The sequence below is a fragment of the Centruroides sculpturatus genome, unplaced genomic scaffold (assembly GCF_000671375.1).
Source record: "Centruroides sculpturatus isolate CEXI.00-Female unplaced genomic scaffold, Cexi_2.0 scaffold227, whole genome shotgun sequence".
Classification (NCBI taxonomy): domain Eukaryota; kingdom Metazoa; phylum Arthropoda; class Arachnida; order Scorpiones; family Buthidae; genus Centruroides; species Centruroides sculpturatus.
In genome coordinates this window covers 24,519-41,921 of record NW_019384481.1, presented here as the reverse complement: position 1 = coordinate 41,921, position 17,403 = coordinate 24,519, and the positions used below count along the sequence as shown (strand labels likewise).

At 29.8% G+C, this 17,403-nt stretch overlaps 1 protein-coding gene across 3 annotated transcripts in view; it reads left to right on the top strand.

The window, feature by feature from the left end:
- Positions 1–17,403, top strand: part of LOC111621440 (sodium/potassium-transporting ATPase subunit alpha-like) — a 101,576-nt gene that overhangs the window by 63,662 nt on the left and 20,511 nt on the right. For all 3 annotated transcript variants that reach the window (XM_023363588.1, XM_023363586.1, XM_023363587.1), the window contains one exon: positions 12,230–12,343. In XM_023363588.1, coding sequence (XP_023219356.1) covers positions 12,230–12,343 — 114 coding nt within the window. The remainder of the gene's footprint in view (positions 1–12,229; positions 12,344–17,403) is intronic.

Here is a 17,403-nt window from a genome sequence, read left to right as displayed (position 1 = left end):
GTACTATTTATTCATTTCTAAAATTTGCAATATTAAAATAGTAACATTTGAAAATATTGCAAAATTTACTTTACAATATTTTCGAATAACTTCATAATTCCATAAATTTCGAATATAAAAATCAAAATTTTTCTATATATAGTTCTTCATTGAATATGGAAAATACAGAATTATTCATAAGTCTGTGAAACATACTAAATATTAATTATCTGTAAACTATGCAACAGATATTATTTCTTAGTACATTTGAATAAAGGTAAATTCTCAAAGCTTTTTGTATACCTCACAAATGCTCAATGTGTCTGTCTTTGCAGATAAGGCAGACATCTAGACAATACTCCATTTCATCTAGTGTTGCCACCTTTTCAAAATTGCTGACCCGGACAGCAAGTCAGGTTTGTTTGAACAGAAGTTCCTGACACAATGTCATTTTACAATGCAAAGAATAATGTGCATGCTGGTTCTAAACCAGTTACAGTTAGGGACTAGGAACTTGCATAGGAGTAATGTGAGTAACCTAAATTAAGAAAGAACAGGTACAGATAACTTAGCTTTATTTGAGATGTGTACGATCGTACATTTGTTGTACATAAAAAAAAAAAGGTTGACAGGTTGCGTGCCACACATCGGCATAAACAGACTAACATGGCAGAATTGCAGATGAGTTTCAGTGAGTGTGAGTTCTTTTGCTGTTAAAATAGTGTAAATTTATAAAAATATTTTCAAAAAGATTGTAAGAACTTTTTTTCATTATAATTTCACAATTTCTACAAAATTCCTGGACAAAACTAATAGTTCACCTGGACAGTGAGTCAATTCCCAGGTTTTCACCCAGACAGTCTGGGAATTTCACTCCCAGATTTCATCCTATGTGCATGTGAGCCTGACATGGTTGATAAGTATCATAGTTGCAGCAATATCAGTGCAGAGTTCTTTGAGATTAATGGGAAGTGAAAGCACAAAGACAGTATCCTTCATATATCCAGTAGGAAAAGTTTCATAGGCTTAAATCTGGTGACTGAGATGGCCACTACATTCAGGTCCTCATGATAAAGTAATAAATCTTATTTTAGAGACCTGTGCTTGTTATCCAATGTTGTGGCAAATTATCATTGAGTTATATTGCACTTCTTGGTGATAATGACCCTGACAGCTGTTTTGCTGATAAATATAGTCATGCCACCATCTCTGATGGTGTTCTCTGAGAGTTTGTTGTTCTTTCTGTATATGAATGATGTGTAAGTTCTTTCTGTGTATGAGTTATCATTACCTCTTGCATAGTTTATGAGTGGAAAATTTTTAAAATGTTTCACAGACTTATGAATAACCCCTCTGTTACACTCACTATGTACCCTCATTACACTCATGTTCTGTTTAAAGCAGCCTCACTTATGCTGTTTTGCTATTGTAATCTATGGTAACTTTCATATCTTGTGATTCATTTGATAAATTCATTCAGTCAGTTTTGATAATTTGTTTGGAGTGTTTCTATTTGGTTAACTTTGTGTATTTTGTCATATATTTTTAGTATTTCAGATTTTTGCATTACTATGTCTTTCTGAAACTTAATTTAGTGCTTATCACACATGGTATCTTTGTTATTTTATTATTTATTTAACATTAATTCATAAATTATATTACTTAACATATTAAAACCCTTATCCATTAAATTTTATTTTAGCCAAACACCCTCTTCAGTTGACTTCTTTATATGACATATTTCTTACAGATGATGATAATATTCGTGACATACTGAGAGGCATTACTTTTCTAATTCTTTAATTTAAAAAACTAATATTATAATTGTAATAATTAAATTAATTAAAATATTAAAATGTTTTATTTCTATCAAAATCCATATTACAACTCCTTATCACATTGCAGATTTTAACTTTCATTGTAGTCTTCATCAGTATACATTTTCCTTTTTATAGTATACATCAGTATACATACAGTTCACCTTTTAACATTTCTTATTTTATAATCTTTTTATCTCATTTCTTCCATCTTATATTTTAACATTATATTTAAATGATGATCTCTCTTTTCTACATTAATAGGTAACCAAATTATAATAATTTGGTTACCTATTAATACAATTATTTTATATTAACTTACAAGTCATTTATTTTATAAATTATCTCAATATCTTGTACTTACAATATCATTGTTTCTTTACATTAATCTTACATTAATAATATAATTGTGTTTATTACATTATTATCTATACCATTGCATTTTTACTTATACACTTTTTTCACACTTTCATTGTTATTGCCATTCTTCCTTTTATATTCACATGACAGTACCACTTATCATCTAACTGTATATCATCATTATCATTTATCTTTCTTCATTTAGCTATTATAATACAGGGGTGGGCAAGCAAAAGTTCAGTGGGAGCCGAAATGTAGGTTTTGCAAAATGCATTGGAGCCTCAGTTCTGTACTTTTTTTTATTCTGTACTGCAGTTCTGTACTGCGATTTTATTATATAATATAAATATAATATAAAACAAATATTGAATTTTTTAATAAACATATTTTCACAAAATTGTGAAAATAAAATTGTGAAAATAATAATAAAAAGCAGAAATTATTAACACTTTCAGCAAGAGCTGCATGTAACTCAAAAAGAGCCGTATTTGCCCATGTCTGTTATAATATGTTCATATAATTTTCTTTTTAATCATTTCTTTCTTCTTTAACTATTTTTATTTTATTTTTAACTATTTCACAATTTGTATTATTATATTTCACTATTGCTGAATTGCACTGATTATTTTTAATAATATAAACACCAACTGAAACTCAGTGCATAGCAAATAGACACCCACAAACTGCTGTAAATAATCNGATTCAATTTAATACGAAAATAAGGAAAGTCTGTGAGAATTTCTCCTTTTGGTTTTTTCCTATATTCTACAGTTAACTTTGAAAAAAGAGGTGAATAATATTTATTATTTCTATTTTAATATATAATAAAAATAAGTTTTTAAAATAATGTAGTTATAGTTATATTCCAGTATTCAAATTCCTGCTACAATGAAAATGTTCTTTAGTACTTATTGTAATCCCTGAATCAAATAATCTGAATATTACAATTTTTTGAAACAGTAAAAAAAGTGTAGTAAAAGTGGGAAGTAGGAAGTGACCCCATTCCCAGCAACTGTTTTGTATGTTTAAGTGGAGTCATATATGTTCTTCTATGGTTATACAGTTTAGTGATCTTTATTAAAAAATTTCAGTGCAATCTTACAAGCACCAAATTCTTCATATTGAAATTGCTTTCAAAAATGTATGTTTCAGATAATAAATTTGGTTGTATATTTTCTGATAGTTTTCTTTCTTTACAAAAAAATCTTTAAATTAACAAAAGTTTGTACCAAATTATAAAAGAACTAAAAATTTCATTGTCTAAACATCTTAAATTACCTACCTTTTTTTATTTAAAAACGTAACAATTAAAATTTATGAAAAATTGTGAAAAAGAAAAAGTTCTTGAAATGTTCTGAAAAATTTTATTGCCACTAAAAGAATCCAAATAATTTTACTATTGAATTCAGTTCCTAAAATAAATGCTCCAAGAAAATCTATTTTATATTTAACACTGGATGATATATTATTTCTAATTTTTTATAATGAAGGCATTACTTTTTTAAACTTTTGCCAATCATTTTTATCTTATATTTTAAATGTTTGGAATATTTGGAAGTCCTCTGTTTAATATATAATATTAATTCAAAACAATTTTTTTGGCTTATTTTATCTTTCATATAATATATAATTTTATACATATATTGTTGTAACTTTACAATTGATGGAATTATATAAACCTAAAATGCATTTTGTAACTATTAACATGAAATTTTTTATAAATCTGTGTTGAATATAAAAATTAAATAATGTTCAATCAAAAAAATAAAAAATATTAAAGAATTCTGGATAATATGTAAATGGAATTAGAAATTTTTACAATTAAAAATAATAGTTTTTATGAAAATAATTTCTAAAAAACAAAAATTTTAGATCTTAAATAATATAAAAAATTTGATAATACAGAAAATCCTTGTTCATTTGAAATTCAAGGGACGAAATAATTGTGACTTCAAATTATCGAGTTTCAAATTATCTGAGATCTGCATACAGTATTCCTGTACAATATGCCAAATGCCCTGTAATTGATGCGATTTATTAAGGAAAAAAAATATGGATACATATACAGAATGTTATTTTGTAATTAATAATTATTATTTCCAAATTATAGCCAGATTATTTATGGCAATTGTGGGTGTCTACTATTTTTAATAGTATTAATATGTTCTCTTGTACATATTCTTAATTGTCTTTTCATTTCTGTTACATAATTTTTTTTGGGATTGGTGCAGCTGCATTTAAATTCATATATGACTCCTACTGGAAATTTATTTTCTAAATTTTTCCCTTTATTATCATAATGAAAATATCTTTACTACTTTTATAAAACAATTTTCTAACACAGCTGATGACTTTGTCATATTTCAGTGGCGTACTGTCATTGGAAGCGGTAGAAGCGGTGCTTCCCTTGTATTTTCTAAAAAATAAATACATATTGTGCAATTATTTTCATATTTTAACGTATTTTGGATTAATTAAAATTAATATTTTATTATAACCACATTATGTATCTTATTACAAATTTCTATACTACATGTGAAAAAAACGATAAGATTGCTATTGTATATTCGAAAATCAGTGGCAGATTGGAAGCACTGTATTGTCGAAACTGGGTCAGCTGCCAAGCAGCCAGATTATACGCATTTGCGCATGTGCTTTACAGAGCACCAACCTCATGCGGTTTAGCTGGTGGAAGCTACACACACATAACACTTTCAATGATTCTATCCAGGACTGGTTCTGGGCTGTTAGTTGCCTTCCTACTAGATATCTGGCTGCTCTCGCCTGATTATGTGAATCGTGAGTAGATTTATAACTTAACCCAACTGATAGAAGTTTACTATGTTTTTATGATAGTTCTGTATAGATGACAGGAGTTTAAAAAAACATCCATTAAAATATTTGATATATTTATTTTGCTCTCCCATCTTGTATTACAAATTTCAACGTTAAACTAATGATATGATTTTGTATGTTCCATCTATAAGGGGATGCAGAAAAAAACGTGTTCAATTCTTGTACAATATTAAAATATTAACTGTTACTTTGGCAGCATCATTTAAAATTAAATTTAATGAATGAGACGCATGAGGTACAAAAAAAAGGTATAGAATTTATTTTCCTTAAATTTACGATTTATGTATCCGTTGTCATAAAAATTTGTCTTTCCACTTCTTTCCCAAGACTACAAATATTCAAGTACAAAGTAACCGGTTTTGACTTATTTCTACTTAAGAAGTAGTTAAATAATTAAGCGATTAGGGAATTGGGGACATAAATAAAACCCTGCTGAAAGAGCCAGAATTTTACTCAAAAGCTTAACTGAACTAATCTCTAGCCGAGTACAGTGGGGACTGATTTCTTCATAATATTAGATGTAATAAAGACAGAAATTTTTCCAGTTCAATGCGAGTGACTGAAAAGTTGTAAATTTTGGAAATTTCCTCGGACACTTGGTCCTAAAACGAATTAGTTAGAAAACAAATGACTATTAAGTTTAATATATTTAGATTTTTATAGCTATGGTAAGAAATGTTTAAAATTTACAACAACCTTGTCGTGTCTTTTGAGGCATACTAGTGATGCGACAAAAGAGGCATTTGACATTGACTGGTATCGGCACCCTCAGGATTTGTCATGCATGCACACACTGCACACCTACCAAGATCATCTCTGATTCCATCCATGAGCCACTCATAGGGAGCAATTTTAACTAAGTGGATTGTTTTAATATTTAAAAAGTAAAGAATATTTTATATTTTTATGTATGTTTCTTCACAAAACTATATTTAATTATAATTTTCTTTAAAAGTATATTCATACAATTGAAGAATATTTTGTACCGGTATGTACAGTACAGTGCATCCACCACACATTTTATTTCACCAAGTAAGTTTTAATAATTTTATTTTTAATTTTAGTTCTTATATCATGGCTAGTGATTCGGAATGTAATTGTGATATTGAAAATTTATTTTAAAAAAGTTTTGGCTCAAGACCATATAATGAAAAAGAAAACATTATTAAAAGAGAAAGATCAATGCTTAAATTAAATATAAATACGTCAGCAAAAAAATTTGTTTGACATTTTCACGATAAAATTTATGAAGACATAAAATGGCTTTGTGGATGCATAGAAATGCAAGAATTGTTTGTTGGCCTTGCCTATTATTTTCAAATGAAATTAGTATGTGGAATAAGAATGGTTTTGATGATTTAAATAATTTGAATAAAGCTGGCAAAAGACACAAAAATCGTAAATGTCACATCGATTCTCTCGTAAAATTGAAGCAATTTGGAAATCAAAGCAGAATAAAATTTAACATTAATAAACAATATAAAATAAATATTGAAAATTATAACTTAATTACGGCTAATAGATATATTATATCTAAATTAATAGATGTTATATGTTTTTTCTCAAAGCGAGAATTGGTATTTAGAGGGCATAGGGAATCTATTGATCAAGAAAGAACAAATACAGAAGTAGTTATATTGAACTTGTTTATTTATTAAGTACGTTAAGTAATCTATTAAAAATACATTTAAAGATATGTACAGTTTTTACTGGCTTATGGAATAAACGAATACGAATGAACCCTGATGCGCAATTAACTGATTGTCTCTGTAAGTTGGCTTCTTACAGAAACACAGCTTCCCTATCATCAAATGTCATGGCACGCGACTGCCATATTTACAGGTAAATTCAATAGTTCAAAACTCCTTAAAATAATTTGACTTGCAATGATATGAAAACCATAAATATAGATTTTCTAATTTTATTTTTAAAAATATAGTTTACAAGCTCAAATCAATTTTATACTGAATATGTATTTTTATAAAATTTTAGGTTTTCAAGAATTTTGTTTGATATATTTTTTGTTGTGAGGAATGCTTTTATCAACTATTTCTCATTTAAAATGATACAAAGGTTATAATTCAATACATTATCAAATTAATGTATTATATTAGCTAATTTTATTTGTTTAGTCTCCAAGATAAAAGGTGTTTTTAGATAGATAAATTTGTTTTTGTTTTATATAATTGTGGTATTTTATGTGGCCTTTAGAGCCTTCTTATCACTGAATATAAGTGATTACACTCAGAAACTTCTGATACCAAGTAGGTTACACCTACTAACAATCCACAAAACCTTTTTTATAACAGTGTTGTCTCTGTAACAAATGTACTTTCTCACCACACTGGGTTGTATATACTTCAAATAAACAACAATCTACAATTAATCAGTAACTGGCGCAAAATTCTTTAAAATCGGCAAACGTTTTCGATTCCCCTCCTGGGATCTTCTTCAGGCTTATTTTTATACCTTCCGTTATAACTGGATTCTTTAATTCGAATGTTTTTAAAAAATTTGAAACGTGCCATTTTTCGAAAAAATTTCCAAAAGTGGAAGGAATCCACGTGTTATTTCAAATATAATTTTCTACCAATGGGGATTCGTTGTGTGGCGCAATACCTCATATAATTTATCTTATAAAATATATTATGATTTATCGTCAATTAAAAATTGCCATGCTGCAGAGAGATTTATTTCTTCTTTGAAATTAATGCATGCGGATTTGCGATCGGCTTTAAAGATTTCCACTGCCTCCGAAGTTCTTAGTTGCCCCTGGTGTTGGGTGGTGCGGATAACATGCGCTTCATTGAAGATAGGTGTGATGCCTGGGTTTGTTGCATAAGTAGATAGGGCCGTCGTACATTTATTATGTTCGATGTCAGATTTATGCTCTTTTAATCTTGTGGCCAAAGAACGTTTGGTGGATCCAATATACACTAAAGGCCTATCCCATCTGTTATCTTTTAATGGAATACTATATATCTCTGGAAGCCTGTTTGGGTCAGAATTGTCCTTCCCGTTCCTTAATAAACTGTAAATGGTTGGGTTTCTTTTGTATGCAATCTTAATTCCCTTTACTTTTGCAATTTTTTCGTACATTGCCTTTAGATGTGGGTTATACGTTATTGGTACCCTCTCTATGCTATCCTCATTTCCATTATTTTGTACCTCTATCTTTTCTTCTACAAGATTCTGTAAACACCAGTGCTGCTTACACAATCCATTTATAATATTGCTGTAACCATGCTCTTTAGCGATCTTCCTAATGTAATTTAATTCTCGTTGGAGGGCTTGGGAGATGGAAGAATGCGTATATGCTCTTTCTACTAATGCTCTAAACACCGCTATCTTATAAGAAAATGGGTCACAAGATTCATAAGGTTTATACGTTGATACCACTGTACGTTTTCTGTATACATAAGTTTGTACTGTCCTTTCTTTCATATCTATGACTATATCCAAGAAGAGTACTTTATCCTTACTATGTTGTTCCAGTCTCACTACGAGGCCATATCGGTTGTTGTTCATTGTTTCCGTAAAATGTTCCATATCTGGCTGTTTTCCAAAGGATAATTATATCGTCGATATATCTTCCGTACAGGCTAATATTTGAGAGAAAGGAGGGAAGGACTTTGCTTTCTAATATTCTGATTACCATTTCACATAAATCTTCAGATAACAAACTTCCCATTGGCACACCTCTTCCTTTCACGTATATAGTGCTCTTGAATTGGAATACGGAATTGTAACAAGCCAGATGTGCTAAATCTATTATATTGTGGTGCAATGTGGTGTCTTTTATGCTAGAAAGAAAGAAGTCGCTGAGCGCACAAAAACATATTTGAATTTTTATTGATGGGTATAAGGATCTAAAATCCAATATCGTTGCGCAATTTGAAGTGTCTCTCTTCTTAAGTTCTTTTAAAAGCTCCATTGGACTTTCTATCTTGAACTGGTAGTCTTTCAAGTGCGCGGATAGCCTGTTATGTAATAACTTTTCCAACTTAATGGTGGGAGCTCTCCCTTTGTCTAATATAGATCTGAGTTGTTGCCCTTGTTTATATGTCTTTGCAAAGGCGAACAGCTTCGGCACATCTGGGTCATCTACAATTATGTTCCTCATATCCATGTTCCTGGCTAGTTTCGTATTAGCAAATCGTTTAATTCTTGCTTGCATCTTATCCATCCAGCTTGTTTCTATTTCTGAGCACTGAGTTAATGAGAGGTATTCAATTATTCCTTTCTCATTCGTCTCTCTTTTCATTAACACCATTACTGTGGCTTTATCCGCTCTGGTCAAAACAATGTCATTACTCTTTATCCATTTGGAAGCTCTATTCAATTTATGTTTCATCTGTATAACCTCCTTAGATTCCTTTGCGGTACCGATCTTAATTGATGCTAACCATCTGTAGTATTCTTTTTGGTTATGCAACAGTCCTTTTGGTAGATTTTCCAAGTCTGGGATAAAAGAGTTACTTGCTTCCTTAGGGGAAGGAGGAGGTACGTATGCAGGACCATACCTCAGTACCTACTTAACAAACTTCGGAAACTGTATATTATCCCAATTCATGAACGGACAGTTTACCTTATTGGATCTCTTAGGTACTTGATATTGCAAAATCCAATGCATTTTTTGGATATAATGAATTTTCCAATCATATCTCAATCTATTATAGATGTTGACTTGCTTTGCATTTTCGACTACCAAGAGATTTGGATCTTGTTGAAATAAGGAATCTTCTATACGAATAATCTTGGCAATCAAAGAATATACTTTCCTTCTTGTGAGTCTAATAGCTCTTGTTAAACACATCCATCTCACCTTATTAATAATGGGTTCGTTACCAGTGGGTACACGGAAAATTGTCAAAGATTAAAAGAGCATAAATCCGACATCGAACATAATAAATGTACGACGGCCCTATCTACTTATGCAACAAACCCAGGCATCACACCTATCTTCAATGAAGCGCATGTTATCCGCACCACCCAACACCAGGGGCAACTAAGAACTTCGGAGGCAGTGGAAATCTTTAAAGCCGATCGCAAATCCGCATGCATTAATTTCAAAGAAGAAATAAATCTCTCTGCAGCATGGCAATTTTTAATTGACGATAAATCATAATATATTTTATAAGATAAATTATATGAGGTATTGCGCCACACAACGAATCCCCATTGGTAGAAAATTATATTTGAAATAACACGTGGATTCCTTCCACTTTTGGAAATTTTTTCGAAAAATGGCACGTTTCAAATTTTTTAAAAACATTCGAATTAAAGAATCCAGTTATAACGGAAGGTATAAAAATAAGCCTGAAGAAGATCCCAGGAGGGGAATCGAAAACGTTTGCCAATTTTAAAGAATTTTGCGCCGGTTACTGGTTAATTGTAGATCATTGTTTATTTGAAGTCCGTAACAAACTTCAAGGAATTCAAGCTGGGACAGGCGGAAGGGTAAAACGTGGTATGCGCATTATTTACATCTTGAGTGGCATCGTTCCAATGGTCAAGAGGAGACACCGTTTAGTCGCCACCTGAAGAAGACCTCGGTGGAGGTCAAAAACGTTTGTGAAGTTTGTTATGGAGACAACACTGTTATAAAAAAGGTTTTGTGGATTGTTATTACTCAATGCAGTGTTAAGTTTTAGAAGTCATTTTGGGTTACACCTACTGCTTGAGTTTTTGAGCATTTTTGTGGATGGCAATAATGTGGTCTCATATGTGAGACTAGGGGTAAGAGGATGGAGTAGGAAATGATGAGATTCAGTTGGAAAGAGTCATTCAACACAATTAACTACACTTAAACATTTATTAGACAGTACAAAAATTTGTACAGTATGTTACACATCTAAGTAAGACATAGCATTTGCTGTTACATGCACTATTATCATGAAGAGAGAGACTTTACAAATTTTCTTACTTAAGAATTCTGACAAATACATCCCACAATGGGAAGCACAGGAACAGTTCTTGATGCATAGAGTTTTAAAGTTGGATGATGTATTGTGAAAGGATGAGAAACACGTGACAAAAGATGATGCAAATAACAGTCAATTGCCTTTTATTGATCGAAATGAGGTAACAGAGGTCAGACTGCCCATTACAGAGAACAAAAGTATATATATGTATTAAGTCCCCACTCTTGATCAAACTTCCCACGACAATTGATTTAGATACAATTCATCTTAAAATTAAGACAATGACAATTCAACTTAAACCTAATATTATTACTACTTACAACTAAGAAAAGAAAGGATGGTCTACTGGTAGCTTAGATTGGTGGGTTATGATACTGGAGTAATGTCGACTATGGTCACTTTGTGAATGATGAAAATCCAATCTGTTGGCATCCAGGGTATTAACAAACAGTCAAAGCAGGTTTCTGAGCATGTAGGGAAAGATTTGCTTACTTAGTTCTGAGTCACCGTCTGCACATGATCTATACTGATCCTCTCTCTCCTTCTATCTTCCTAGGCCTGACTCCTTGTAGCTTGTCTCTCAGTCTTTCCATCTGACCTATTTCATCAGTGACAAATCCAAAAGTGACTTTTGTCCACTCCTGGTTTTTCCAGGTCCCCTTTGGGCAGGACACCTTCCTTTCTCTTTGTACACTGGCCTAATCAGGACCCACAAACATTAAAGTTCCTGTCATGTGACAGGAAACAATTAAAGACAGAAGGAAGAATTACAGGAAAGAAGAAAGGAGTTCCTATTTTATATACAATTTATACAAAACAAACATGGCGGACAGCCACAGTATATTGCATCAGATAGCACTCAAGCAGAAGTGCAGGTGAAGCACAATTATAATTCCTAGCGACTAGATATAAAGGCACACAAATACTAATCCAAGGCTGGAAGAACGGATGATGACTGATTAAAATTGGCTGTTCTTTGCCATATTCAAAGGTGCAATTTTCCTAGAGGTGACTAAAAATTGAGAGAAATGTGTCTAAGGTGTCACTATCAACTCTGGGAAAATGTAAGTTTCAGAACAGAAAATTGACATATACTGACTGCTGATAAGATCATCATTGGGTTGTTTTTCTTTAACTTGTTCAATTCTTACATAATCTTTAATTGTTTTTAAGTATACATTGTAATTAATAGTTTCAAGAGTTAAAAATATTCATATATTATTTAAATAAATGGATATATTAATTATTTTTAAATTTCATAGCAATATATTTATTATTTTAATATTATTTCAGTTATATCTTGGATTAGTGTTGTCTGTTGTTGTTATTATTACTGGCTGTTTCTCATATTACCAAGAAGCTAGAAGTTCACAAATTATGGAATCTTTTAAGAATATGGTTCCTCAAGTAAGTATAATAACTCATTTTATAGTTTGCACTAAATAATGTGATATAAATTGCATTTAAATTTAAGTTAATTAGCAAAACTTTGCTGTATATTTTATCATATTTATATTCTTGACAATCAATTCACAAAAATGATATTTTCAATTTAAAAACAAACAAATGATCAATTTAATTATTCATTTTTATCTTCAATGTTAATATTGCAAAACTATAAAATAAATGATGCAATAAAGCAAATATCAATGGAAAATATTTTGTTTTATACAAAAAATAAATTGAAAATTTATTTTGTATTTTTAATTTATTATTATTCTGAAATTTCTAATATTTGGATATATTTATTTTACTATTATTTGCTTGCACAAAAATTATCACATCAAGTAATTAAAAAATAGCATAATGAACAGATAATATTTTAAAACTGTCAAAATTAATGATTACCAGTTGTTTTAGAGTTATTTTTATAATTAAACTTAGTTTTATTTGATTTTTTTGATATTTTATTTGATATTTTCTTAGCAAACATATTAGTTTTTTGTATTAATAAACAGTTGCTCTAATACAAAATATTTTTATAATACTTTCACAACAAATATTTATACTAAAATTAATTCATAAGTTCAAGAGAATGGTAAAGTTTAAAATGTGAAATGCAAAATATAAATATTCATTCAGCTTATTTGTATGTTTCAATAGTATATTTTTCTTGTGAGGTTTTTTCTCTAATAATACATTTAAATACAATATAAAAATTTTTTAAAGTAATAAATAAATTTTTTGAAGTAAAATTACTATTATCAAATTTACAAACTTCTTTAAAAGCATCTTGTTTTATGAATGATATAGTTTCTAGAAAGCCCTTTAAAGGCTCAAAATTATATATAAACTCATAAATTTGATTGGTCAGTAACAGTGTGAAATCACAAAATTTTTTACTACATTTTGAAATTTTCAAAATCTAAAATTTAAAAAAATAGCAATTTTAAAGAATTAAGGTTTGATTGATCAATTTGCATTTAAGAATAAGATTATCAGTTTACAGGTAATCCTCTTATAACACGAGAGTTATGTTCCAGAAAATTGCCATGTTATGCGAATCCCTGTTATACGAAACAAAGAACTAGTGCGAAAAGGGGGATTAGGTTCCAAAAATTAAAAAGCATGCTGTTAAATCCTTATTTAAATCGGATTTATTGTTTATTTTTTTCATAGGTAAAATACTTATTTATTATTTAAGTAAATATTTTACCAGAGGATTATTCATTTTATATGATGATCTCAGCATGGGCATCATCAGCTGGTAACAGTTTGTGGGTGCGTTCGTTAATAGAGGTCGCTCTGCAATGGGAGTGTGCTGCTGTTTGTAGGCATTTAGGAATGACGGTGAAAGAAAGATGGCGGCACCCGCACTATCGATAGTATCGTGTGGAGGAATCTATAATTCTAAAATGAGCTTTTAGAGGCAAAAAAAGGGTCCCAATTGTAAAATTTAACCATTAAATGGATTATTTGTTGAAAGAACATTCAAAGTAGCCATGAAAATAATTAGAATGATAGCGCAGAGTTATGCGGAAGTATAAAAGAACGTATCCTTTATTACATTTTATGTTGTACGAGAGTTTTACCCAATTCCCAAACTGTGTTAGAGTGAACCCATGCTATAAAAGCACCATGTTATACGGGGGATGTTCCCAATTCTCAAACCGTGTTAGAGTGAATCTGTGCTATAGAAGTGTCGTGTTATATGGGGGTTACCTGTACATATAAAAAATTGTTAAAATTTTGAATTTTATGTCATGCAATCAGAGGTGTAATTTTATACAATACCAATCTTCAGTTTTTTGATATCATCATTCATCCCTTGAAAACACAGAAGAAAACACAAAATTAGGCATAAAATAATGTCGCTGAATCTAAAATTTTGAGTTAGCAAAATGTGTTTTCAAAACTTATAGAAACACAGTAGGGATTGACAATATGAGTATTAAGTTGGGACAAAAATAATTTCCAGTTTATTAGTATAAAGTTTACAATATCAAGTAAATTATTAAATCAGCTAATGAATTTTCCATGATTGTTATTATTCTTATTTGAAAATTATCTGAAATTCTCAAGAAAGAACAATAAGTATCTGATTTTTTCATTGACCTCAATTGATCTCTTTACTTACATCAACCCTTTCAAAATTCCATTGGCCTCCAGGGGGATTTATATTGACTAGGGTTTCTCATTTCCTGGTCTTTTGCTTGTCCCGGGATCCCGGGATAAAAGTGAACTGTTTCCCGGGATCCCAGGAAATCCCGGGATAGAATTAATTATTTTTAAGGTATACAAAATATCTTGAAATCAAATGATATAATTATTTTCCATTTTTTAAAGTAATTTTAAAGTTCTGTAACCTCCAAAATCATATTAATAATGCTGTGTAAGGTCTATAGGCCTATAATAAAAATTACCTTTAAATAACGTAGAAATTTTCACAAATAGAAAAAAATTAATTAAAGTTTGCTGGAAACTGCATACAACAACAACAAAAAAAATGTTTTGAATTGAGTTAAAAATTAAAAAAATGAACTTCTAATTTAGAAGGTAATTTTCGTTTTTTAAATAAAATATAATACAAAATATTGCAAACTTTTATAAGATTTTAAAAAGCAAAGATGGTCAATACTCCGATAACTCACTCTAATTCTTATTTTAGTAATGAAAAGTCTTGCCACCGAGAATGCCCTTTCCGATTCAATTGATGTGATTGGAATAGTGTTTAATGCATTTAAGAGAAGACAGATATTATGTGTTTTTTCACCTGTAGCCTGGAAGATTTCGAGTTCGTTTTCGAGATTGTAGTACTTCTTTCGCTCTCTAGTATTCTTGATTTGTCTACCTTGGCTGCTTTAATAGCGGCATCAAGCTTAGAGCTCGATAATTCGGCAATTCATTTGGCTTTAATAATCAGGTTTATGAAGAAAAACTTCATACTTGCAGACTTTGTACTCGTTTGTATCCTTGCCCAATTTGCACAATCTGGCGTCAGGCATTTATTGAAGCTACTGGGCATGGTTAAAACTCAAGACAGCGTAAGCACAATTATTCCAGATATTACAGGTTCCGACAAGTAAAGAATTTTTATAGTCCTGCCACAAATAAGCTATATATTGATTATTGACCATTTGTGACATGCTATAACGAGCAAAAATTTAAAAAAAAACTAATAGGTAGGTTTAAAATTAATAAATAAAATGTATTTTGACAGTGAATGAGTTAATTATGCTTTCTATTTGCAAAATTCCTCAACCTTAACACAAAATAAGAAAAAAAGTGAATTTTTAAGAAATTTGCGAGATTTCCCGGGATAAGAAAAATTTTCCGGGATATTTTCTGGGTTAAAAAAACAACCGGGATCCCGGAATCCACCCTAATATTGACCCATTGGGAATTCCTGTTTAAAAGGCATAAAAAATTTTTTGTAACTTGATGAGGGTCGGTAAAGCAGCCAAAAACGTTTTTATTTCTTTTATTTTTTTAATATTTATTAAACATTAGTGCTAGAAGTAGTATGTAAAAATGTTTAGTGTGTTTGTTGAACTGTTCATCTTTTGGGAGTTATATTAATAGTAGCAGTAATATAACTCACTCTAATCCAGAAATCATTTAGTTTTGACAGTACACTTTTTATATGCTTTTCATTAATATACTCTCTTTATTTGTCTGTCCAGATAAAGTAACTCAATTTTCGTTAACTTTTGAATTTCTGATCAGGTTGAAACTTTGCATGCACTTGTATTCAATGACAATACATTTTTTTAGAGTTTGCAAACAATTTTAATAATTGATAAAAAATTGAAATTTTTAAAAATTTGATAACAGATGACACTATATGTAGGACAAAGCATCGTCCCTTTTTAGTTATAAATGTATAAAATCAAAAGGTAGACAAAAACGTATTAAAAGAGGTTTTAAGGAAATTCTTTTTATTCACATAAGTGCAATAAAAAATAAATTTTATTCAGCTTTTACAGTTTTATGTGACCAAAATTAAAAGTGTTGGGGTGCTCATGGGAAGCCCATAAAAATTGATAGGAAGTGTAACTAAGAATATTTCTAAACATGAATGTCCCACACTTATTTTTGGTCACATAATACTAAGAATACTGTGAAAGCTGAAGAAGATTTATTTTTTACTTTCTAGTGTATTTATGTGAATAAAAAGCATTTCTTTAAAACTTTTTTTTTAATATTGTTTATTTGTACAGAGTTCAGACTTAAGCCTGCAGAATACCAACATATTCCATGACTGCCAGTGTGCTAGATAATAAAATAAGTTGTGCTAATGATATGAAAGCTATAATGATATATAGTTTATTTTCATATTTTTACTGCTTGAGTTTAGTTTCAATGTTCATCCCAAATATCAGCTTAATTATAATTTCATAATGGCACAAGGCAGAAAACAGGAAAATAAAATTATTGCCAAAGCCCTGGTGACTACTTATTAGGACCTTGCAAGCAGCAAGTTATTATCAATGTGCTAAGGCATCAGTCATGTAGATGTTTTTTTAAATCCATGGTAATTATTATATATGAAATTATATTTTTCAATAAAGCTGATTAATCTTTTGTAATAAACCTTTTCAAAAATTTTTGGTAAGATCAGAATAATTATAATTTGTCTCTAGTTACCATCAGATTTTTCTCATTTATTTTTATAAATAGGATAACTATATTAAGATATGATCTGTCTGGGAATATCTCTTGTATGAAAAATTTATTTATTAGAAATGAAATTGAATCAATTATTATATTTTATAATTTTACTAGTAAAATTTTCCATATCAAGAGTATTAGCATATTAAGCATTAAGTTCTTTGTATAATGTTATAAATTTCAAGGCTTAGTCTCTTCAAGAGCAAAAGAGTTGCTGAAGCTATAATTTAAATTATGAAGCCTCAATTTATTATTTGAGATAATGTATAATCTTAATATTGTCTATAATTATGTTCCAAGTGCATTATAAATATCACATGGTTTCTTGAATAAAGATCCATTATATGAAATTTCTT